At 36.5% G+C, this 26,867-nt stretch overlaps 1 protein-coding gene across 1 annotated transcript in view; it reads right to left on the reverse strand.

Moving 5' to 3' along the window:
* Nucleotides 1-860: 860 nt before the first annotated feature.
* Nucleotides 861-26,867, reverse strand: part of DPY19L1 (dpy-19 like C-mannosyltransferase 1) — a 41,962-nt gene continuing 15,955 nt past the window's right edge. The window contains exons 8-23 of the mRNA XM_034065336.1: nt 23,204-23,261; nt 19,874-19,965; nt 18,030-18,129; nt 16,595-16,672; nt 14,684-14,770; nt 12,912-12,971; nt 12,252-12,332; nt 11,398-11,499; nt 10,605-10,676; nt 9,180-9,229; nt 8,122-8,146; nt 6,537-6,656; nt 5,425-5,599; nt 5,082-5,181; nt 3,594-3,719; nt 861-2,738 (exon numbers count right to left, since the gene is read on the reverse strand). Of these exons, the coding sequence (XP_033921227.1) occupies nt 2,582-2,738; nt 3,594-3,719; nt 5,082-5,181; nt 5,425-5,599; nt 6,537-6,656; nt 8,122-8,146; nt 9,180-9,229; nt 10,605-10,676; nt 11,398-11,499; nt 12,252-12,332; nt 12,912-12,971; nt 14,684-14,770; nt 16,595-16,672; nt 18,030-18,129; nt 19,874-19,965; nt 23,204-23,261 (1,483 nt within the window). The 3' untranslated portion in view covers nt 861-2,581. The remainder of the gene's footprint in view (nt 2,739-3,593; nt 3,720-5,081; nt 5,182-5,424; nt 5,600-6,536; nt 6,657-8,121; nt 8,147-9,179; nt 9,230-10,604; nt 10,677-11,397; nt 11,500-12,251; nt 12,333-12,911; nt 12,972-14,683; nt 14,771-16,594; nt 16,673-18,029; nt 18,130-19,873; nt 19,966-23,203; nt 23,262-26,867) is intronic.

Here is a 26,867-nt window from a genome sequence, read left to right on the forward strand (position 1 = left end):
AGGCCAATAAATTTCTATCATGATACACCCAACTCAAGAATTCCCATGTTTTTTTCCTGCAATCATATATAGCATTTTTTTACTTCATATTTTTCCATTACTAGATTTTACACAATAATTATTTGGGTTTAAGACCAGTTCAAAGAAAGGGACAGTGTAATATCCCTCAACATCAGCAGAAAAGAGTGTCTGGCCATGTACTCACTAACAGCCTACTCATCCAGTCAGGAACATTTACTAATGTACATCTGGAGAGGGACTCTCCATTAGGGACTGTAATGACAGGACAAGGGGAAATGGGTTAAAACTTAAACAAGGGAAGGTCAGGTTAGATATAAGGAAGAAGTTAGTCTGTAAGGGTGGTGAGGCACTGGCACAGGGTGCCCAAGGATGTTGTGAATGCCCCATCCCTGGTAGTGTTCAAGGCCAGGTTGGACAGAGCCTTGGGTGACATGGTTTAGTGCGAGATGTCCCTGCCCACGGCACGAGGTTGGAACAAGATGATCTTAAGATCCTTTCCAACCCAAACCACTCTATGATTTTATGACCTCTGAACCTTAGCTTTCAAATGTTTCTTCCTTCTACCAGTATTTGGGCTTCACTCTTGATTACCAGGATTTAGAAAGTCAGAACAAGAGAAAGAGTTCTGAGTTGCCTTCTGAGTTCACTTTGCCTGTAAACACGTATTTGACATTTTCTGTTATTTCACATACTGCTGCACTGATATGCCAAATAAAAAGGAGGTCTGGTTTAATTATCAGGGTTCAGCTTCCATCACATCTGCTGTAGCAACTGTATTAAACTTCAGTGTAATAGCTAGAAGAGCAGAAATGCAGCATCCATCAGAAACATGAGAACAATTTTCATCTTTTTCTTTTTTATTTAACCACGTAAGTACATTTCAACAGTTGGCATAAACTTCATAAAAATACAGTTCCTTTTTGTGCTGTAACACTAAGTCACAATGTTTATATAAAGATTTCCTCCCCCCACTTCCTTGAATTCAATTAACATTTTAAAAAGTGACTTCCCAAAAGCCCTTTTTGTGATAGGTTTCCTTATAGAAATGTTTCCAAAATCTATTCTGTAAAAGTTAAAAAGCTAATGCATTTTCAGCCTTCTCCCTCGCCCTCTCAATAAACAGATCTCTAAAAAAATAAGAAGTCTTAGAATACTCATCCGTTGTTACACTACTACTTTATCATAGGATCCCATTTAATTGATACTGATACACGTGTGACGGATGCTATTCCTATAGCATCTAATATTGCTAGATGCTAGTAGGGCTAAAAAGACCAGTCTCACCAATAGACTGATGTCTGAACCAAAGAAAAACAAGTGAAAACAAAATCAAGACATGAATGATACACAGAGAAACATTCGACTTTAGAAGTAGAATGACACTTACTGTGATACTTCTCAATGGCAATAAACACACACAAATTCTATCAAGTCAGTTAAAGGACTGGGTACCTCAAAAGTGAATCCTCTATTACCTAGAATATTGGTGTGACACCAAGATGACAGGAAAACTGCACAACCAGTCTAATAGAGTTGGGGCAATTATACCCACACAACTGACTACACCCATACCACAAACTAGGTTAAATTTCATTCCTCTTTAATGCTGATGATAAAATCCAGGTAGGACCTATTACACAGGGAAAGAAAATAGGGCATGAATTTTGAAGGTAATTTCTCATCAAGTTAGACACTGAAGGTCTAGTTAAGGCAGTGAAGGATTTATTTTAGAATCTTTCTAAGGCTATGACAGATTTTTCCTGAATAAAGCATTTTCCCTTAAAAATGTCATGTATGTTATGCCAGCTTATTCTGAATGCATACGAATGCTAAAAATCCTTGGACACTGAGAAGCTAAACTATTGCTCACTGCAAATATTACCCTTATTAGTCATCTTTTTTAATATCAATAAGATTCCAAGAACATGCACCTAAATAATGAAGTTTCAAGTCTGCCTACAAAGTTTTCTCCATTTCAAAAGCAAGCTTAAAAGCACTTGTTAAGTGATCCAAAATGATGAATGTTCTTAATCCTCTCAAAGAAAACATGTATTTCTCTCAGACATGACTAGTGAAACTACGTGACTTTTAAGAGAATTTATAGTATCACCTTGTCCAGAAGGGAGACAGGTAATGCAAGTGACATGAGAAATGTGATGCCAGATGCTATAGCACCATTCCTTTGTTCCTAGCTGCTAGCACCAAAGCTTTAAACAAACCTGCTTTGCTAAGACATTCTGACAGTCCCATTTCACAATAGCATTGGTTTTGAGAATGGAGTTACTTTCCATAGCTACTTTTAACTCTTTTTGGATCAGTGTTAAATAAAATGTGCAAACATGTAATCATTTGCATAGCAAATCTCAAGGGACTGACCCTGAAATAGAAATCCAAACTGTTAGGTTTAAGATATTTCTATAATCAGAATTCACTTAAAATGGTAAAAAAAAAATACACATTTTTCCATTTTAAGTCTAGTAGAAAAGGTATTTCTGATGTAGAATTCTTATAGTGACTACTTTAAAAAGCTGAAAGACTGGTGGCTCTTTGCATTGAAATGTTATTCCCTTGGAATCTTTAAGACTCTGTAGTTGCTGTTTTCAAATACTGTGAAGAAATATGGCCTGGAATCCTTGCTCATAAGGGTACACAAAGGAACTCTGCCACTATTAGCAGGATCTTCAACATCCCAAATTTCAGGCATACTGCAGCCAGGCCTGGAAAACAGACGAATAAGAAAATAAAAATGAAGAAATGACAACAAAAACCATATAGTTTAGAAAAAAAAAAGGCTGCTTTTGTGGTGATATTATTATTAAGAATCAATGTGGAGGAGGAAGCTCATAAACCAATTCAAATTATACAATACACATTACCCAGGACCCTTAAAACCTCCTTTAAAATGGAGGGTGATGTTCACACTCAGTATTTCTAAACAAAACTCAGGAAATAAAACCACCTTCACAAAAAGTAGTGACTCTTTGCTTTTAGCCAACATCAATTCCCTGCAGCCATCTTTCAAAGGTAGAACTGCTGAGAATTTCCTAATTTTGTCAAAGATAACAGCAAAGAAGAGAACAGATTCTAAATGCAAACAAAACAAAATCAAAAATCCAAAGTAATCATGTTCTAAAGGACAAAAAGGAAAAGGTAAGGCTGAGAAGGCACAGAGGTTTTCTTTAAGGACAGCTTAAATGTGACAAAATTTGCAGTGACAAGCAATGGTCATATTTTAGTGCTGAAGCTGTCTTTTACTCTGCACCTTTTATTCATACTAGGCTTTCATTATACACACACATCAGTTCTTGCCATCACAGGATAATGACTTGTTTCCTTTGTGAATCTCTTCTGTATTTTACACTGAAGTTTAAAACTACACACAACACGGCTTCCAGCTGCACACAAACACCACGGGGTTGCTAATGTGGGTAAGTTAATTATACTTATCAATATCTGGACAAAATGTGTTTTGGACACTTTAATAAAGCAGAGATCAACACTGCAAAGCTCCAACGAATACTGGGCTATGTATTTGAGCAGCACCTCATTCTTGTTAGAGAGAGATGACTCACTTTTTTCTGCTTACACACAATGACTCTTCCAGAATGTAGTAATTTGCTCCTAGTTTTATCAATTCTCTTTTCACATCTTTTGCAGGTTTTCGACTGTACATGGAATACACTACTTTAGTTCTGGCCCTTCAAAAAGAGAAATACAGAAGTTAGCTAGCAACACAGCATGAAAATGGAAGCTCTAGCTTTAAGCTGGACAGGAAGGCTTTTCATTTCACAAGACAGCTAGGCTAAAACAAAGTTTAAATTCATAGTGCCATTTACTTTAATGTGACCATTTCTTCACAAATATGATTCCAAGAACAATGTATACGGCCCTTTGGGTTTTTTTGTTCTTTAGTAGGAGACAACTTTGTAACAAGATCCATAGTTACTGTGAACAGAAAATGTAAAAATGTTAAAGGAATTCATTCCCCATATAATATTCAAGGCTAGGAATGACCTTGCTTGGACTGGAGGTGATCAGAAGAAATTATCTGCCCAGAGTCTCCACAAAAAGTTCATATTCATCACCCTTGTTTGGACATTTTTAAATGCAGATTGCAAGCCCTGATGTCTGCCTATGCTGAATTAAGCAAAATCATCACTTGTAAACCCTGATCCTGTTCGTATTACCCAGCTGTATCTGCCTTTGATTGTGCAAAGCATGACATTGTTGACTCTTGCTCATTTTCTGATACTGTCTCATCTCTATTTTCCCCGAACATGCCCTGTATTTTTGCCATAGAATATTCCAGTTGGAAGGGATCTATAGTGATCATCTCTCATCCAACTGCCTGACCAGTTCAGAGCTAACCAAAAGTTAAAACCAGTTAATGCTAGAGACAGAACTAAGGAACTACAGCATGTAAAACTAATCCTCTCCTTTATCCCTCTGTTTTCTTGTTGCAGTTTTGGTTTTGTTTGTTGTTGCTTTTAACCAGTTTTATGAAATTACCAAAAAATAATGCTATGATAAAAAATATTTAACAAAGGAAATTGATGAGCTTTTCAAATAAATCCATTTAAATTTGGAAAATAAAGTATAAAACTCAGTAATTCCATAAAATTTCAATTTCAACTCATCTTAATAATTCAATAATTATCTATATTACCATGAAAAAATTGACAACTAAGCACTAAAAGCTGGAAGGAATAATGCAACAGCCTATCTTGAGAAAAAAAAAAAATCAAGTCTGTCTGCAATGTAAAGAGTAACCAGAATGGAGAAAGGATGTAACAGCACACATTAATTCCAGTTCCATAATTATAACCTGATTTTCTTTGCCAGTAGGTTGGAAGCCATATCTATCCTACAGTATATCCTTTCTGAGAAACACAAATCCTGAAGAAACACTGAATGTTTTCTTTCAATCTGACTAAAATCACAAATAGAATTCTACGGGGTTTGAATAAATCTTACAATACAATAGGAAAACATTCCTACTGTACATCAAAATTAAGAGAGTGAATAGCAAATAAAAAGAAACCCTCAACTTCAAAATCTACCTTAATCCTGCATCTTCATAGTGAGGATGATTTACAATAGGCCGAAGTGTAGACAATTTAACACTTGCCATGGTGGGCATTGCTCCTGCAAAAACTGCATCTGAAATACAGAATGAAAGGCATGTTTGAAATGAAGACTCAAGCAGTAAAAGCAGAGAAGCAACCTTCAATATCTTAACAGTAATCCTGTACAAAAAGCAAACCATTAAGAGGGGAGAGTCCTCATTAGATAATTAAACATCTAAGAACAGAGATTTAATACATCTTTTTTTCTTGAATAGGTAGAGTAACATATTCATTATGATGGTAAATGGGGAACATCATACATTATTCAACAGTTTACCTTGTCTGGTATTGACTTTTATCCACTCTAAAAGTTCCTCCTGTGGCAAATTGCTAAATTCTCCCATGATGTTCCATTGGGTTTGAAGGTTTGCTGATCCCTCTATAGCCATCAATGCTAAAATAGCAAAGACCAACGTTTTGGGCTGGATTTTACAGAAGAGCCATCCAAACAACTGCAATGCAAGCATCAATTAATTCTAGACAACAATTCTGCAATGTTGTATGTAGCACAACTCATTTTTATTTCTCTATAAGAAACCTAACATATATTATAATATGAAACATCTCTGCTATTGCTTGTCCGCGAAACTTCAGTGAGATCTCATAAGTATTCATATTTACTGAGTGTAGGGCATCATATCTGTAATTCTAAAAGCCAGAAAGCCAATGTAGCTTTTAAAGTTGTATTATATGTCAATATGTCAAAGTCTGCAAGTAAAGATGATTCAACAATGCTAACTGCACTTTTACAGTTTTTATCTCCTATTTATATCAAGAGTTCCTACCTGTAGTATATGGATTAGAGATTGTACTACAAACTTCCAAAAACATCAGAAAAGCAGACTTTTGGGATATAAGGTTAATGCTGCTTTATATCCTACTCTTCCACTTCTTGAACTGAAAAAGGTGTCCCTTGCTTTTTTGTTAAAGATAGTTTGCTGGAGGCTCTGAGCAAATACTCATAAATATGTGAAATGAGTAGTTAATTACAAAGGCAGTAAGCTGTAAAGAGCTGTGAAAACACAGTGTAAACAGTCAAACAGTGTTTGCATAAAATCAATAGTCAATAAAAAACTTGCAATGGTACAGAAGTGTAAATACAGTAAAATCTAGTCAATGACTTCCTATGCACAAGCTCAATACACAGCATTTCAACCCCTATAATAATGCAATTGGACGAATTGCATGAAATATGACATTTGCTTTATTTGGGGAGAGGGGCAAACAGAACTTGTGTAACCACATTTTTGAACAAATAATATAACCTGGTTTATTTCTAACTAGTACACTCAGATTCAGCAATTACACACACAGAAATCTGCTTTCAGATATATATCTGGGTGATATTATAAGTAGTGAGACAGCTACATGATTAAAAACAGACCTTACCTGCTTTGAACACACCAAGGAAGCCATAACACATAGATGTGGCGTCAAAAACAGTTTCAGTCTCATGATTAAAATAGCTAGGACACTGTATGCCAACAGCTGCAGTGCATGGTATACCAGCTGCAAAAAAACCCCAACAAACACACAGAAACAGAATATTTGCATACTTTCCATTTGTGCAAGGACAAACATTAACAATAAACCCAAAAAAAGCTGAAGAAATGGCTAGCTACGCAAAAGAGCCTAAAACATAAGCAGGCAATAACACACGTAACATTTCTTGTATAAGCTCTTTATAGAGGCAAAGGGACCTTGCCATTTAATACCTAAAATACCTAAGGTTTGAATGAAAGAAGCAAATAAAATCATCCTTGGCAATCACAAAATCACAGGCAGCTTTATTTAGTGTTTTCAGAAACGGTTAAACAGTATCAGAGATGTCACCACTCTTAACACTGAACCTAGAACTTCCACAAGTGCTGTGGTAAATTAGAGATAAAAGTACTGATTGCAAAAATGGTTCTGATTATCACATTTTGAATGGCATGAGACTCCATAGCACAAGCCACAAATAAACTGCTGCTAAGAACATTTTACATTGTCCTCACTCATTTAATTGCAAATAAAGAATCCACACAAGCGATCTACCATTCAATTATATTTCACAGAATCCTAGGGGTGGCTTGGAAGGGATCTTTACAGGTCATCTAGTCTAACCTCCCTGCCACAGGCAGGGAAACCTTCCACTAGAGAAGGTTGCTCCAAACCCTGTCCAATCTGCCCTCTAACACTGCCAGGGATGAGGCAGCCACAGCTTCTCTGGGCAGCCTGGGCCAATGTCTCACTATCCTCAACATAACTAATATTTTTGTTGTATGCAGTCTAAACCTGCTCTCTGATAGTTTAAAACCATTATGCTTTGTCCTATGAAAATAGGCCCTGTTACAAAAGTATGTCCCTATCTTTCTTACAAGCCCACTTTGAGTACTGAAAGATAGCAGTAAGTTCCCCCTCTCTTCCCTAGGCTGAACCAGCCCAGCTCTCTCAGCCTGTCTCCAGAGCAGAGCTGCTCCAGCCCTCACAGCATCTCCAGGAGCTCCTCTGGACCGGCTCCAACAGGTCCACATCTTTCCTGTGCTGAGGACTCCAGAGTTGGATACAGTACAATTTTTGGCATACCTTTATCAAAAGAACCACATATAGAATCCTTTTCACTATGGCATGTCTCTAAACAGAATTTTAACATCTGTCACATGAAACCCCAGTAAAGGAATCAATCTCCTTCTTAGTCTATATTGGGAAAACGAAAAGTCCAGTCTTAACTACAACATCTTTCCGCATTGCTACAGCAAAAGCCTAACACCCCTCTCTTACACTGCCACCCCACCATTAACCAGTATATTTCTTTTTGTTCAACATTCCAGAGTTATTCTGGTGACGTACGAGACCCAGAGGGAATAAAAGATACTAATAACTTAGCTTCAAATAAACCACGTATCAGCATCAGACTATTGCAATCCATATATCAATACTGGAATATCTGCATTAGCACACAAATAAAATTGTGTAGAAAAAAGAATCTTACCTCACCCTGGTTAAAATGTTCCTCTCTGAATGAAAAACAGAAAACCACATTATTTATGTACTACAGAAGCCCTGGTTTTACTTTGAAGTTATCTACAGCAGCTATAGACGACTAAGCTAATCCAGTAAACATAAGTCAGTGCCTGCACAGATTATGTTTTTTCCCCTCTATAGCAAGCTTTGAAATATATTGCAAATCAGTTAACTGTCTTCCTCAATACTTATATCTATTTGGAAAAATTTGGAAAACTGAAATTAATTTTAGCAGCTTTTTAATTACTTCCATTCATTATTTTATCTATAGAACAGCTTATTAGGGAAATTAAACCTCAGCAGCATAAAACAGGAAGAGCACTGATACCAAAAGTAGAGTCACTTGTTTACCCAGGTACTATATAGATTGATTTTGGATTCTCAGAAGGAAATACAAATGTGAAGAGTCAAAATCAAGTATACTTGTTCTTCAAAAACACGTGTGAAGGCAGGATACTAAATCCTGCTCACAACTGTGGAAATTTTGGTAACAGTCATTAGACGATGGTAAGCAGAAATCACCAAAATGGTCAATGATATGTCAGGGAAATGACAACATTCAGTCAGGCAAACTGATTGCTCTTGATCACAGCACCAACAAATGATGCCAAATGGCTGTGACAGGTAGAGCATGGGTTACAGATACTTAGAAAATAAAACAGATCTGGTTGGGATCCCTTCCTAAAAATGAAATTCAGGTATCTTCATAACCTTGAAAGAAAAAATTAATGGGGAAGAATTTTCATTCACTAATTATAGGAGAAAAGCAAATAGGTACATAAATAAATACTGATTTAGGAAGAGGGTTAAGATGTCTAAAACTAAGTTAAGCAGCTAAACTTACTTCTAAACATCCTATAAGAAATACCACATAGAGCATATCCAAACCATTCAGTGACTGAACTATACATAATTTACTTCTCAAAAGGACCAACATAATGTAGAATTATGAATTATTTATCAGACAGCAAATCAAACTTCCAGCAGTTAATTCAGTTTTACATTGAAAAGGAAGACAATATTTACCTTTCACATTGGCCTGCCTGAGATAAGGACCATGTAAGATGTTTAATTGCCTGAAGAAAACAAGAGCCAACAACAAGTATGAATAAACTTTCAAAAGCATTCTAAAGCTTCTAAAGCATTTTCAACATTTGCTACATTAAATTACACCTGAGTAATCTCATTTGGAAGATAATGGTGAGATAAAAGGCATGCAATGTTTTAGTTGAAACTTCTTTTTGAGGATGTTTAATTAGCCAGGCGGTTAGCAGTTATCCCATCTGTTCCTGTATAAACTGTAAGCTGTTTTTACACAGATTATACATAATCAAATTTACAAAAACAGTTATAAACTTCAGTTATAGCACTCATCAGCTTAAGTGACAAAATTCTGGGGGGCACTTAACATCAAAGCAAGTTTTATCACTGACTCAGGACTGAACCTGTACAGAAATCTATGTAAAGAGAACACAGAATTTTAAGTAGATATTTTTGAAACCCTGCATTTTATCTAACTGCATTGGCTTTACATGGTAAGGTTTTGGTAGCAGAGGGGCTGCAGGATTAGCTTCTGTGTGTCAGAGCCAGCTTCAAAACAGATTTACCAATGGCCAAAGCTGAGCTCATCAGCTGATGCTGGTGGTTTCTCTGTTGATTTAAGAAAATATAAAAAATACTGGGCAGCAGTGGGAAAAATGGAAGAGAAACATCCCTGAAGAAACCAAGGTCAATGAAAGAGGTCCAGGTGCCAGAGCAGAGGTTCCCCTGCATCTTCTGGAGATCACAGTGATGCAGGTTTTCCACCTACAGCCCATGGAGGACCATGCTGGAGCAGATGACCACCCTGCAGCTTGTGAAGACCACATGCCAGAGCAGGTGGACATGACCTGAAGGAAGCTGAAACCCATGGAAAGCCCAGCTTCTGGAATGAATTGCAGCTCCTGGCAGGAATTGCAGCTCTTGGAGAGAAGCCCACACAGGAGCAGGTTTTCTGGCAGGAGCAGCAGCTTATGAGGGACCCACATTGGAGTAGTCTGTTTCTGAAGAACTGTACCCTATGGAAAGCACCCTTGCTGGAGCAGTTCTTCAAAGACTTGCACTCTGTGAAAGGGGTGCACTGAGCCTGGGAAGAAGGAGGTGGGCTTGAAGAGAAGGTGGTTTATGTTTGATTTTTGTTTTTCACAATTCTAATCTATTTTTAACTGACAATAAATTAAATTCATTTTCCCAAATTCAAGTCTGTCTTGCTCACGACACTGAATCAGTGAGTGATCTCCCTGTCCTTTTTCAAGGCTTTTTTTTTCCCCTGAGGATGGGGAATAAGCCTGGCTTGGAAGGCACCCAGCCACCACATTAACTTCTTCCCATCTCAAAGTATGTAATGATCCCTTCAAAACAATCAGAAAAGTAAACTCAAGGTAAAGATGATTCATTAAATCAATCACTTACCTTTTTGATGATTACCCCCAAAACCACCAGAACAACTGGCAATAGAAGAGTCTTTGTGTACCTTACTGGAGTCTACGATGAAAATAAACTGCATTAATTGTTTTCCATTCACTTACAATTACTTTAATGGTAATTTTAAAGAAAACTATATAGAGTTCTTCCTTAAGCAATATGTAAAATTAAATACTCAGCATGAACAAGCAAGCTTAAAGAAATTCAAACTCCACTCAGCAATCACACACTAATAATACTGGGGTCATTAGAAAATTATTCCCAGTTCTCTGGCAAGCCATCCAAAGACTGAAAAGCAGTTGTATCTCATCTGAATTTGAGTGCTGTATTTTGAAATTTAGACTGCTTATAGGTTATGCCTAACTAGATACTGATGAACTAAGAAAAGTCTACTAACATTAAGAAACTAGGATGCTTTTCTGTAATCTAAAACTACCACAAGATCTTTGCAGCTCTCAGTTTATTTTCAATATACTCAAAACCAGCTCCTGACAGCCACATAAAATCTGAAGTAACCTTTCATATATCCCTGAGCAAGCACTTCTTTCATTCAAACAAGCACACTTCTTAGATCCAAAATCAAAACTTGGTTTTGGTTTCACTTCATTTAAAAGAAATCAAACCAGTTAAATTTAGCTGAAGTCCATTAATTAGTCTAATTTCACGACTAAGTACTTGAACTTCTGATGGCAGTAGGAGGTTATGGCTCTCAGATGTTTTAAGTTATGACTTAAGATAGAACAAGTTCCCTCTCCCATAATCATCTATTTGATCTAATTACCTCTTTTTCCATGAAGTCAAATTCTGCAGCACAGGTATACATTAATGTATCAAAATCCTTGTAGCCAATAAATTTAGATTTTAATATGTTTCCTATATGAGCCTGGTAGGATATACAGGGGGGAAAAGAAGAAGAAAGAAGAAAAGATGTAGTAAACAAAACCTGACCTGTTTTCCACAGTGAAGTACTTTAAATATATATGAAAAACATTTTTAATTAGAACAGAAATTTGTGCCATTTACAACACTGTTATAGGAACACCAAAAATCTATTACATGACATCTTTGAGTGTAACACAGGTTTGGACTGTGTTAAGTAAAAAGGAGAAAACAACTGAAAAAGGCTGTTACCATTGCAACTGGGTTCAACAATAATTATGCATACTCCTATTTTAAGGTATGAGCTTCCCATCTTTTGCCCCTGATGCATATCTGTACACAGGCTTTTAACAGTAGCATCTGACAATAAAGAAGCTGAAGGGAAGCAAGGAGCCCTAGTTACAACAAGCAATTCAAAAGTGTCTTAAAAATTAGCTTCAGAGGAAAGTGAACTAAGAAATTGAGTAAATAAATGTGTAGGTAGAAGATATCCAAAACAAAGCTCTCTAAATCAGATTTAAAAACAAACACACCAGAGTGTTTACTAACATATGACTAAAAATATTTGTCTTTATACAAACTGTGGTGATAACACCTAAAAAGTAGTAATATATAGCAAATGAGAAAGGAAATATTCAATCCTTCTCCCATTTATGCAAAACAAATCTTGGGATTTTAGGAAAGTGAATCAGTAAGATACCAATTCAGAGTTAAACATTTTTTGGAAGACACCAAACAGATACCCGGATAACTTACATCGTCAGCTATCCCAAACACTAAGGAAGTTAGGGATTTCAAGGTGACTGTCCCAAATAACCAGGCACATCCTTCAATGACCTTAAAAAGAATATATATATATATTCAGAATGAAATGAACATGTCTCAACAAACTTCTAAGGAAACATTCCCTTTTTTAAAAGGCTCACTAAATTTAGCTACAAGTTACAAATTTCCCTATCTTATCACCAATAAACACAATCATTCCTAACCAATTACACTCCCCAAACTTCAGTACTCTGGGGTGTTTTAATGTTTTATTTGTATTTTCTATTGCAGATGAAATAATGCTGTGCAACTGATTTATATTATGGCTGTACTGCTGCACACAGCATTGTAGTAGAGGTGGTGTCATAGTTAAACTTTAAGTAGGGGCAACAATTCTGTTTCACACACACCAGTGTGTAAAGCTTACTTCTCACAATAGCCTCTCCATATTATCAGGCTGTACTACTCTTGTCATTCAAATCTCTGGAAGAATTTGCTGATTTATAGTACCTTCTCAAGATAATCTCAAGTTAGAATTTGAAGAAAGTATAAAGCAAGTATGTACAGTTACTACTAAACCAGAAGTTATTCCTGTATTTCACTAAAACAAAAAGCCATATTCTGAAATTCAAAATATAGGAAATTCCTTACCCATACATAGACTTCTCTTCTGCTGCTTTTCAAGACTTTTGGGCTCAATTCAAGAATTCCCTAACAATAAAATCAATGTACATTTTCAGGTATCATATAGTAAACAAGATATTCTAGTACCCTGGATGAGAGGTTTTCTTCTGTTTGTTCTACCACACAGCTATTTATTAACCCCTCCTACATAATTAATACAAACTAAATATGAATATATAATATCATGATTTCATCCTGCATTGGCAAAATACACTAAGATAAAATCTTTTACTGCAGTTTATAAACAATTAATGGAAGACTATTCTCCTTAACGAGTACAATTCTATATTACACAGTTCTAAGCTTTTTTAAATCAAAGCCAACGGGAAACTGAATTATATTTGCTGCTACAGCCCAGGCTTCTTGAAGAAGCAACAAGACTCAGAAATGGAGATGATGTGTAGTATGCTAAACTAGATTTGTCCACACAATCTTATCTCCTGTTTCCTATGTACATAAATCCCTTAAGAGAATCTACAGGAAACTGAAGGAGGTTGACAGTTGTTATTCCTATTTAAGGAAATATTAAGATAATGAATTATTAGATTATGAGCCTTCAGTGAGTAATTTCACTAACAGGGCAGTATGACTCAGCAGTTTTGAATAATCTTAAACCAGTTTTCATCACTTGTCCTGCATTTCTGGTTTCACAATCAGTAAAGAAGCATTTAAACTTGTCCTTGCTTATGTTCCTGTCTCCCAATTACTCTGGTCAAGAATACATACGTGACAAATATTATTTTATAAAAAGAGGAGAAATATAATAACAAGAGAACTGAGCCTGAAGCACTTCTGGTGCCAAGCTGAGAGAACTGGACTGGGTCAGTCTGGGGGAGGCTCCTTGAGGGGAGACCTTAGAGCAGCTCCAGTGCCTAAAGGGGCTACAAGAAGCCTGGAGAGGGGCTTTGGACAAGGGCCTGTAGGGACAGGACAAGAGAGAATGGTTTTAACCTGACAAAGGGGAGACTGAGATGAGCTCTCAGGCAGAAGTTGTTCCCTGTGAGGGTGCTGAGGTGCTGGCACAGGGTGCCCAGAGAAGCTGTGGCTGCCCCATCCCTGGCAGTGCTTAAGGCCAGGTTGGACAAATGTGTAAAGGGTGGGTGTCAGGATGATGGAGCTAGGCTTTTTTCAGTGATATCCAGTGATAGGACAAGGCACAATGGGTGTAAACTGGAGCATAGGAGGTTCCACGTTAACATCAGGAAGAACTTCTTTACTGTAAGAGTGACAGAGCACTGGAACAGGTTGCCCAGGGAGGTTGTGGAGTCTCCTACGTTGGAGATATTCAAGGCCCGCGTGGACAAGTTCCTGTGTGATGTACTCTAGGTCACCCTGCTCTTGCAGGGGGGTTGGACTAGGTGATCTTTCGAGGTCCCTTCCAACCCTTGGGATTCTGTGATTCTGTGACACAGGGGCTTGGAGCAACCTGCTCTAGTGGAAGGTGTCCCTGCCTGTGGCAGGGGGCTGGAACTGTGTGAGCTTTAAGCTCCCTTCCAACACAAGCCGTTCCATGACTCTAACTTAATTTCTCTTATGAAGAGGTCGTGGTATAAAAAACATGTTTTTTTAAATTAGTATTTACCCATTCATAACATATCTTGTAAGTATAATTCTGTTTCCCATGTGAAAGATTTCTCAACTATCTGGTAATGCAGCAGTTTCACATTTTACATCAACACATACATAACAGTACAGCACTACAGTCTTAGTGTGTTAAATGATTTTTTTTCTTAACTTACCCAGATAACTACTAAAGATGCAGCATAATATGATGTCAATAACATTGAATTACCAAACATCAGAATAAAACACACTACAAGAGCTACCTGAAAGAAAATAAAAATAATTAGATTTAAAATAGAAAAGGTTAGAATTGCCCAAGTCTAATATTTACCCTGTATCAACAGCTTTCAATTTAAAGACACCTACTTCACAGCAAGTGCAAGCCTAATACTCCAGTGTACAGAATTGGTCTGTAAAAAATTATTATAAGGACTTCATGGCAACAGATAGCCAAGCATAGATTATTATGCTAACTTATATTTTAGAAGTACTTCAGAGACAAAAACACTTGATCATAAAACTAGCTCACCTCACGTGAGACAACAGCTACAGTTTTGAAGTTATTCCTAACGTACTCAGTAAATTACTGTATTATTTCTCCATCTTGTTTGTTATCTTTCGGAATCCTGGCCAAACACAGAAATTAAGAACAAAATGTTTGTTGTCTTCTTTCTTCCAAACTGAGAAGTATATATTTAACATATACTCTTCACCAAAGGCAAGGAAACAGCACTGTGATTATACGCACTTAATTATATGAGGTTGAAAGTCACGGCTGATACACAACTTTTATCTGCCATCCTGATCTCCTACTGTGCTTTCTTTTTAACAGAAAACAAGCTGAATTACATTTTCTATCTTGGAGAGCAAAATCAATGATCAATCTGTCTTCTACATAGAGGAATAAAGAACAAGAATGTAGTTACTTTTAAAATATGCAAGCTTTTCTATTCCCCATCTCACATAAGCTTTCATTTTCCACACAAAAGAGGGGGGTGACTGCAAAAACTAAAACCACCACAAAACATGGACTGGCAATGTACACGGCCTCATTAAGCTTTCTCTGTGATATAACCTAACTGCCTAGCTATCTGAAAAGTGCTTTTTATGACACTTTGGCACCAAAAATATGATACAGCTATTGACATAAGTGGAAAGGCTTAAGTATTTCATACTGCTTCTGTCAGAAGATTATTAAACTAAGATGATTATTTGCAAGTTTTCTTGGCAAGCATTTGGTGTTCCAGGTTTATATCAGAAAGATAGAATTTGCCACTTCCTTTATTTTATCATTTCCTGTATTTCAAAATACATTTGAAAACATATGAAATGCAATTTAGCTCAAAGCTTTTCTGTGGTAAACATTCTCTTTTTGCTGAGTTTGCAAGTAATCTCACTTTAAACAGCAAAACTTGTCAATATCTTAACCTTAAACCTGAAAATCAGATAATTATGCAGAAACTTGCATACTTTTTACTTATTTTCCCTTGCTTTCTCAACAATTTATGAAAAAACAGTTTTCCCTCAGACTAATAGTTTATCTTCTTTGTCCTCCTTTCTAAACATCTCCCCAGCCACAAAGTCTCTGAATGGTCAAGACTACAGTACTCTTCCAAGTCCAATTTTAATTGGGGTTCTTCACCCCAAGTGATAAAGAGTGTATTCTCTAATTATGACTTAATAACACCTATTATCTTGTTTCTGCTAACCTACGGTCTGAGACGAAAGCTGCCTTTTCTACCTTTTATTGCTCAAGCTTAATTACTTGGTCTGTTTTCTAGTGCATTGCTTGAGACAGTATCTTCAAGTCCATGAACAGAGACAGAAAGGAGAGAATAATATTTCTATACATCTTTTAGGTTGGCAGGTTTTCCGGAGTTCAAAAATTTCTGTGCACCACAGGGATCCTAGTTTCTGACACTGTGATATAAATATGCATAAGATCAAATATTCATATACAGGCCCCTCCATCCCTTATTATTGTATCTTTTCAACCACCTTGCAACTAAGGAAAACACTGCAGACAAACAGGGTCTTTTGGTGTTCTGACCTATTTGAGGGGATTTAAGTTTTTTTAAAAGCATTACCATATGAGCAGCAAGTATCTTCTGTAATTTGCAGGAGTCAATATAACCCATAATACACACAGCAAATAATGAAGCTATCTAGAATCAAAAGTGAAAGAGAAGTTAAAACAGTCTGCAGTGGTATACACGTTCATACAAAAATGAAAGATTATTGAAACAATCATTAACTATTCATACTGAAAAGAGATTACTCAAAGAATCATTAACTTTTTTTTTGCTACTTTTTTGCTAAGTACTTATAAAAACCTAAGTCACCAAAACACAGCATTAACACATCATCTTTCACCCTTAGATGTAAAAAAGCCAACCAAACAACCAACCAAAACTCCCCAAACAACCAAAAGAACCTTTCATCAACATTTTTTAGCCTTAACTTTTCAGCAAGGTATAGGAATATCCATAATTTGCTGCTGAGAAAAATGAGATTCATTGATTAGACAGCTTAGTTATTGTGAATGTTCCATTCCTGGCAGTGTTCAAGGCCAGGCTGGAGGGGGTCTTGGCTGACATGGGTTAGGGTGTGGTGTCTCTGCCCACAGCAGGAGGGTTGAAACTAAATGATCTTAAGGTCCTTTCCAAACCTAACTACTCTAGGATTCTACTAAAAGCCACCTGGGAAATTAATGACATTATGAATGTGTAATTCCAAATTTTAGGCCCAGCATTTGAATGTGTTACAGTGATAACTTTCTCACAATATTTTACAGAATTTAATGGCTTCCTCTTCTGCAGTTAGAAAACTTTCATACCACAGCATATATTGGTTGTACAAAGCTGTCAACTCAAGCCAGGCAACATCCAAGTAAGACAGACAAATGAAAAGGGATGGAGATATAGACAGATTTCAATCAACGGGCTATATTTCAATTAGTTTTAACACTAAGAAAGTGTGCTATATGACACTATCCTTCTGTGCACATTAGCATTTGCTGTATTTCAACACTTGCTAAAGTTATCTCAACTGTTTAAGCTCTCAGACAGTAATATTATGCCACGATTGACAGGCTTATCAAAATTAAATAGGAAATCATGCAAAATCATGCCAGATATTACATGCCATGCAAACATTGCTCCATTTAAAAATTTAGAGAGCCTGAAGAGATCCAAGATAAATGCCTTGTTTATTTCTGTACTTCAATATATTAAGTTTGCTCTTGTTCTGCACTTGTTCTAATACTGATCTCAGGCTGGTGGCTGCTTTTAAGGGAAAAGTAAATTTTCTGCTCCTAGAAACAGAATGCTGAGTGGTGTAAATGGTTAATTTTTAAGTTTTAAACTAGAAAAATATTGATGTGCTAAATGGTGTCAATCTTTCCTGAGTGCAAAAATGAAATCTGGCTAAGAGGAAAGCATCCGTATAGTTGTGAATCCAGTGGCTGTCTGTCCATAACAGTCAATTTGCCTAGATAAAACAAAGAGGTGAATATAATCTTACCTGTGTTAGGAGAACAAACTGAGCAAACTGCCAGGGAAGCATGAAAAAGATATTAGAAACACACAGTGCAATCAAGCTTCCTGTATTAATATTCGGAATCCTTGGGAAAAAGAGACAGAACAGGCATCAGTAAGTAAAATTACACAGGTGTTTGCACATTATTGAAAAGTACAATTGAGACTGCAACAAAACCAAAGTTACCTTGGAACTTAGCTAGCAATTGCGATCAACCACAAATAACACTGCTCAAGTAATTTTAATATCCATTCTCCATCAGTTTCTAAAATTAATAGTTCTGATGCTTAATGTTTCTTAACTATTAAGTCCCTCGTTACCAGACAAGCCTTCTCCTGGCAGCATGCAATACAGCAGGCCAACCTATGTCACTTGCAGCCGTCCACCTACAGGCATGTCACCACCATTCCCATTTCAGCTGGGATCATAACTGTTCTCAGAACAGTCTGCATTTGAAAGCAATTTCACTCCTCTGTCTCCCATTTCTTCCATATTTATATATTTTTTCAGCATCTTTTACAAAGCCTCAAGATTAACTTCTATCGGAAGTCATGCTGAGCATGAGTCTAATGCATTAAGTAATACATGATACAAATGTGATACAAGTGATATGAATAATGGAGAATATAAGTTCTAATCTCTGTTCCAAAGATAGTTCCTATACTTCATTGGAATACTGCTATACATTAAACAGAGCTGCTCTTGACGCAGGAATTGTAACTGAGAAACAGGAACTTAAAATGTTTTATCCCTTCTTTCGAACCTTGTTCTGAAATGCTTAGATTAATACATACTTCTCATCAATATGCAAGCCCAACTACTATTTATGTACCAAGATTTGAAGAACAGGAGTGACTATCTAATCCAGAAGTGTGATAATTATAGGTACAGAATATGCGCTCTGACCACCTTAACTTAAAGAGTAACTTCCTCTGTTTCTGTTTGACCTCACAATATAGCATTAAATGAACAGATATGACATCTAGCAATCACTCTACAAATCCTCAAAAAATTTTTCTACACAGTATGTAGCTTTTCCTCACCTAAAAACCACAAGTTCGTGACAACCAGGAAATATTTTTGGTTTAATCATCAATAACTACAAATCAGTATGAGCTAATAAAGGAAAAACTGAGGCTACATGTATAATGTTCATCTAAATCACAAATATTTTGCAAATCTGATGCAATGGACCTGGTGGAAAAGCCCTCAAGTATTAACAATCATGCTTATTTTTCAAAACAGAGGCAAGACAATAATGCAATCATGTTGCAAGCCAGAAACGAGGGAAAAGCAGGGCTAAGAACTCAAGAGCATCCCTGCATTAATGTAATTAGGTTGCTCTAAATCATTGAACTAGTTAATTAGACTAGTTAGTCAGAAAACTGTACAAACATACTAGCTTATGAGTGCCTATAGCATCCTCTGTTGCATAGCATAGGCGTATTCTAAGTGCAACCAACATACCACTCTCCAAGAGGCACAAAACCAATTGATGGAGTATCAGCTTGTTTCTCATGGGAAGGAAGTGACATCAACCAAACATTCTGACTTTTAGTTTAGATACGTGTTTGCCAACACAGTAATTCTGATTTTTATTTTAATCATGTCTTCAAGTTGCAAAGTTTTTTCCTTTTAATAAGTGAGTAATATGACTGCAGTTCTACTGGTGCAGCGTCTGCAATGTAACAGCCACAGGAAAGTTTCTATGTTAATAATATCATTGCTATAGCACACAGAGGCACTTACATAAATGCATTTAAATAAATGTCTTATGACATTCAACATTTTAAATAATTGTAAAGAGCTAAGTATAAACTGAGTAGTACCTGAGGATATAGGTCAAGAGCAACATCTGAAGCACAAGGAATGGGTATGAGAAACTTTCACGAAGAGGTGGAGTCCACATGACACGAGTGCACTAAAAATAAGAACTGGGTTAGATGATAACAGCTGCTGCTACATTTCCATAAAACAATGCATTTGTATATCAGAAAAATGGACCACAGATACTTCAATTAAAAAAAGAAAAAACAACAAAAAAACCCACAAGCTATGTAAGATTTTGCTCACAAACTTAAAAAAACCTCAAGCCAGGAAGCATAAAAGAGAAGGAAAAAGGAAGCGGCTTCCAGACTTGAGGTCTCTGATGCTCTGTTTAATTAAAATAGATCACTGCTGTTCCAAAATTAAATGTGGCAGCTAGAGAACATCCAAGAAAAAAGCCAGAACAGCAGCTGCTTGTCCCTGCTTCTGCTGAAACTAACAACTCACTCAAGAAATGAAAACCATTCTCAAATTCAGGCAGTTACTTGCCACACTTAGATGGAGAAAGTGTGTGGAGAAAGGAAGTGAAGGATAAACCAACATACTCTTCATTATAGGTTATGAACATTTCACATTTCTACTAGTAAAAGCACAGAAAGTGTAATATCCAAAGCTGCCCTTCAAAAACATGCAGGTAGAATTGAACACAAGAAATTAAGCTCTTACAGACCTTATACTAACTTGCATCCTTTGCTTTTTAACCCTAATATAGTAAAGCATAATACAATGAAGTCAACTGAAAAGCCTTTTTTTCTTTTTTATTCTTTTCTTGGGGTTCATGGCAAATGGCTCAGCCATAACTATCATCTTCATTGTTTATATTCAGCTCTATATAAAAAGTGCTTGCAGATGGCACTGACCATCAAAAGTGTGATTACAACTGTACAGAACAACTTTGACATACAAACAAATGTGTTTGAAATGGTTAGCAAGAGATTTGCACTAACAATTAGAAACAGGTTCTCTACAACTACAGGAAAAAAGAAAAAAGAATGTCATTCAACTTAACACGAACCCTAAGGAACCTATGAAATCTTATACAATATTGATGCCAGGATGTTTCTTCTTCACTTAAAATCATTTTTCAAAATCCTGTTTTGCCAAAGAAGCCATCAGAACCAACGTGATACCATTCCTTGTTTACTGTCTTGCTATTTCACAAATATATGAAATTAATAGCGTAAAATAAATGCAAAGTATAGAAGCTCATCACATGAATCACAGTCCTTGCTGTCTAAAAGCACTCTCTGTAAAAGCTGCATCAAGATTACCATTAAAATTAATCTTTCATAAACATATATACTAATATGCTGCCTCCGGCTGACTGCACAGATGTGATTATTTAATACTATTTTCATTAGCAATAAATATAATGATGATTATTCTAAAGCAGTCTTTTTGATTATTTTTCAAGACTATAGCAACATTTCATTTACCAAATCTTTCAATACTAGAGGAGACAAAGACAGGAAAGAAATGATGAGCATATAAAACCATAAAAAGGAAGCATTTCCTTAAAAGTAGATTGACTAATGTAGACCATTCTTCTATATTTGGAATGTAACTCTAAATCATCTGTGGATGATTTATCAAGGCTGTAAACTAACTTTGCTGCAGGTATAAATACATCAGCTCCATCTAAGCTTGAAATCATTAAAACACAGTAGCACAAGCACAACACAAACACATACTGCCTTAGGATCATTAGCTCAATGCCAGAAGGCTAACCACTTCTGCAAAGCATTAGATCCGAGATGCTCAGTCCTAACCTTCCAGAAAACGAAAGCAAATTTTCAGCAAGTGGTTGAGCATCACTGTATGTGCTGTTGAACCACACGCAAGATGATTTCCACAATCAAAGAGTTAAATAAAACAGCTTTCTTATACAAACACATGTGCATGCATATCCCTCACAAGATCCAACAGTATGCACAATGAAGCCAGACCACCTAGATACACGTAAGTACATGTATTAACATAACTCTATATGCACAACAACATCAAACACTTAACTCATTAAGTGCAGTGCAAATGCAGAGAGCCAGCTGAAATCTGACACTGCACCTCTGCAAGTAAGCCCTATTGCTCTCCAGAAATCCATACAGCTGAGCTTGAATCAGGGTCATCCTACTTCAGCTCCACCTAAGCCCAGATGCCATCTGTGTAGAGCTAGGCAGACCTAATTTCATGCCATTCTTCAAAATACACACATTATTGTGTTTTTCCCCCAAGTTACCCCTAGAGATGAGCTCTTCTACAGAGTTTCCTATGGGCAGAACTGCCTGTGAAGTAAATGCTTCCCTTCATTATTGCTACCACTGCCTTTGCAATTTTCAACTTGAAGTTACATTTTATCACTTTTACAGGCTTGGCAAGACAGTGCTCATTCAATCAGTATTTCCTAGCAAAGGACAAAACATTCACCTAACTTCAGAAAGCCATTAAGAATGGAAACCCTCCCAAAAACTTTGTATTTACCCTCTTACAGCACTAAAAAAACAGTGCAGAAACTCTGTAACATTTAGCTGGTCTGGACCTGACAAATAAAATGCTTGAGTGATGGACAATATATAGAGAAACATATTTCAAATTAAACTTAAAATTAAAATAGCTATTTCATCATACAGATTTTTGTTTCATAAGCAAACTGTCAAAGTTCACTATGAATAGAAGCATCTGTGATTTTGTTATGTGCAATTTCATATTCTTCCTACTCAGTTTTCTGTCAAGTTCAGCTCAGTAAAGAAAACAAATCATAAATTTAACCCTTAGCAAAATTATAAGGTAGCTAGTTTCCAGCTAGAAAATCTTAACACTACAGCTGCATTTTAAGTAAAATAGAACAAATATTTATATACATTTATATACACAAAATTAACATTAAAACCCAGAAACACTGCCTAAGTGTATCAGAATAAAAGCATGAATTTTCTTCCAAAGTATGAAACAATGATATGACAGGGAGACTGGGACACAGGGAGATGTTTTAAGTGATAATTCTGTTTGGTTTTTATCTGTAATGCAGCTTACTAAAGAAGTTTAGCATTGGAATTCTCTTTCTGTATATATATAGATACAGTTTCTAAATGCTGTGTATCCTGGCTATAATATACCAGTACTATATTTATTTGCCCTTTTGCCTGTGTGTGTATGTGAGCACTCATGTGTTATGCATTTTTGAGTTGTAGCCCGATTTTACTTTCAGTAATGTCTCACTCCCTTTAAATTCATCCCTTAACAAATAACCAACATCATTATCTTTAAGAAAATGAGTATTAGCTTAAACTTAAAAGAAAGAAAAAAGGAGGTGGTGGTTGCAGAGGGAGACCTACCTCTCCATGGTTGAAAAAGAAACATGCCACAGTAACAAGGCCTCCTAAACGGCTCCCACTGTGGAAAGAACAGAGAAAACATGAAGCAACACTGATGTACAGCTAAGTCTGCTGGGGGGGATGCTTTCAAGCATCAAGGGAAAGCAATACATACAATATGAAAATACTAGTTGGCAAGATAACGTTCATTTCAGAGCAGATCATGAGCTCTTTTCTGCAGAACAGCAATTTTAATGTCAATAATTTGTAAATGGTTATTCCACTCCTCACTAACTTTGCTTTAGATCATTACATCTTGTGCTTCATCTGCTGCATCAAGAGCTTGGCCTTGAAAGTGCCAAATTTTCTTTTTTCTTTTTCCTTTTTTTTTTTTTTTTTTCCTAAACACCAGGCAATATACATGGAGAATTTCTTCCCTTGCAGAAAACTTTAGAATTTGCATGCTCAGACCAAGAGGGAATTTTGGTCTGAATCCAAGACTATGTTAACTTAATCAAATCAAATACATTCAGAAACATATATAATTAATTCATGACACTGTCAACACAAGATACAATTTAACTCTTACATGAAACACTGTGATGTTAACATGAGAAAGTTTTTTAAGCCCCTGAGGATTTTTATATGTTTCTAAACCAATCAAATTCACCTGCTGAATACTTCGTACCATAGAGTCACTGCTAAAACCTAAGCTATTACTTAGATACACCTCATCACAAAACAGCCTTAGGTAAGGTATCTTTTTATTTGACTAGATATTTACTCATGTCCTCTGATAGAAAGTAAAGAACATTTTTGTGCAGACAGGTGCACTAATACTGTGAATGACAGCACATACAAATAACCCTCAGCTCCCTCCAGATCTTTTACCCATCACCAGTACCCAGATCAAACAGAATCAGTGAGTTCTGGGTGCAAAACCTGTAGGTTAAAGATACCAACTGTGTGCTAAAACAATCTCTAAGAATTGTACATTCTTGCACATCATACAACACAAAGCTTTCTTTCATGGATTTTAAAGGCATCCACACTGAAGCCCAAAATGACTAAAAGAATGAGCTTGTATTTAAAAATGTTAGTGTCAGAAACAAAGCAAACTAAAAAATACAAAAAAAAAAACCCAAGTATCCAAAACCAGAAACAAAATTCAATGCCCATGGTAAAGGCTAATATTGTGATAAAACCTTGAAGTCCAGAATACAAAGGTCTTGTTTGTATTATGAGTGCTTCAGAGATAGAAGCCTTTAAAAGGAATCACTATTCTGTCATATGAGGAAAGATCAGCAAATGTAAAGCACAGAATATGGAAATGCACCTTGTCAGTATCTTTTCCAGAAAGAGAAGTGAACGGAGCCTGTTTCACAGAGGGTTACGTATAGTATTTAGTCAGACTGGTTGTCTTCTAGCAGTGCAATGCTACCACTTACGAGAGACAGTAGTTATGCCTTTCTGCAACAGTATAAAGGATAACTGTTTCCACTGAAACTCCTGCACCATGCTACAAATGGTGAAGTCCGTGCCCTTCAGTTGGAACCTACTTGCTCCATGTTTAACAGAGAATAATCTAAATTTAATACATACTTAGTACTCTTAAAAGAAGTGCAGTTACGCTTTGTGCGTAATGAAAGAGCTGGTCTTTCACTCCCTCTATACAGTAAGCTGAAGCTTAAAGTCATCTGGGGAAATGCTGTAATTCATTGTTGATTAACAAGTAAGAAACTTCTCCAAAATACTGGAGAAGTACTGTCAGAAGGAGATATAGGAAATTTTCTCCAGACACAGTATTTGACAACCTGCTTAAGTATTTTGTGCCCTGACTACAAGAATAGAGGGGCAGGAAAGGTTGGGGGGAGGCAGGACCTTACAACTGCACGAAGTACCTATCAATCAAATACCATTCTTTTGTCCATAACAAAATAATAAAAAATGGCTTGAGTTCTCACCATATTGCTTCAGTTATCTTAACAGAGAATGTTTCAGAGCTTGAGACTAACTTGCGTTATGTAAAATTCTAAAGTGCATTTCATAACCATAGACCATACACAGAGACATACTATATCTGGCAATCTTCTAAGCCTGTGGGGAAATTGGTTAAGTCCTACAACAAAGAAGCAGTCCTACAAAACCACATAGCTTTCTGCTAGTGTAACACTTTCCACAAGCTCATTATAGAGTACAGTGAGCACAGATGTTAGAACACATGGTAGCTTAGAACAGAATGACAAGAAACTATCCTACCACCTTCCATCACTAGTCAAAGTTGCAAAAAGGCTAAAAGCAAACAAAGGCTGTAATAAAAAGATCACACATTCTATGAATATGATATATAGGAAAAAAAACCAAACCCCACAGTTATGTAAACTTGAGATAATAGCTGCTAATGAGCTCAGGAATAAAGAGGATACTAGAGGACGGTTTCCCACCATCAAGTAAGTCAGGCCATGAAGAAGCCTTTCAAAATGCATTGCAGAAACAAATCAGTTTTATGAAGAAGACTTATGCCAATTCATCAGATTACCTACTTCAGCGTAGTAGAACTGGATTACTCCAGATTCAGTTCTTTTACTTTTCACACCTATGGAAAAACCTAGATGTTCTGTCTTTGCTTTGAGTAAGAGGAACCTTAATGACTAAGCAGTCATCTTGATCTGGTATCCAGCTACGAATATTCACCAGAACAAAAAATAAGTAAGTTCAAAATCCTACCTGCAGGAAACTTTGTAGTCACTTGTTAATTATCATAACCCCAGAAAGCCAGTGGTTTACACACTGGAAGAACTGCATGCATATCTGTCATGGTTTGAGCATGTTTTGAGGGTGTTTTTGTTCAAGGTTTTTTTCCAGCCAGGTGGAGGAGGGGAGTCCGGGAGGAAGGAGAGACAGGACACCTGACCCAGGCTAGTCAATGAGGTATTCCATACCATAGCACGTGATGCCCAGGATGCATACTGGGAAAGAGAAAGCTGGAGAGGGAGAGCTCTGGAGGAAAATGGAGGAGGGAGCACATGGTGCTCGGCCGGGCAGGGTGGAGTGAGTTATGGGTCGGTGGCTGGTGGGGTGTTGTATTCTTTTCACTTGCTGTTTGCTGTATCATTATTATCTGTAGTAGTAAATGGCAGTAGGGGTTTTGTGTTATGCCTTAGCAATTAAACCGTTCTTATCTCAATTCGTGGGGGCTACATTCTTTGGATTCTCCTTCCTAACTCTCCGGGAGTTGGGGGACTTGGTTTAAACCACGACAATATCCAAGTTATCTTGACTACAGATCTACACTGCAAATCATTTATGTTAAAAACTCAATTACTATCAATACTTGATAGCTATTCATATTCAACACTGGCCAAGTACTGAGAAAGTACTGAGAAATTAAGACCTTGCTAATTTTTCAGTGACATTACTATAGAAAATATGGGTTTCCATACACTTTAAGAGAAAGATGACATGTTAATTATATGAATATTTGAAGGTTACTTACTTCCTCAAAACATGAGACATTAATTTCCTATGTTAAGAAATACAAACATAAATGTTTTACCCACAAACATCTAACAGTTGTACTAAGCAACTTCCTCTTTTCACTGTCAGTTCCTGCCCTGCACCGTTCTTTATCTGAACTATGAGCACAAGCTTTAGGGAGAGCAGGAAAAAAAAAAACAACAAGATA

This window comes from Melopsittacus undulatus, chromosome 1 (genome assembly GCF_012275295.1).
Source record: "Melopsittacus undulatus isolate bMelUnd1 chromosome 1, bMelUnd1.mat.Z, whole genome shotgun sequence".
Classification (NCBI taxonomy): Eukaryota; Metazoa; Chordata; class Aves; order Psittaciformes; family Psittaculidae; genus Melopsittacus; species Melopsittacus undulatus.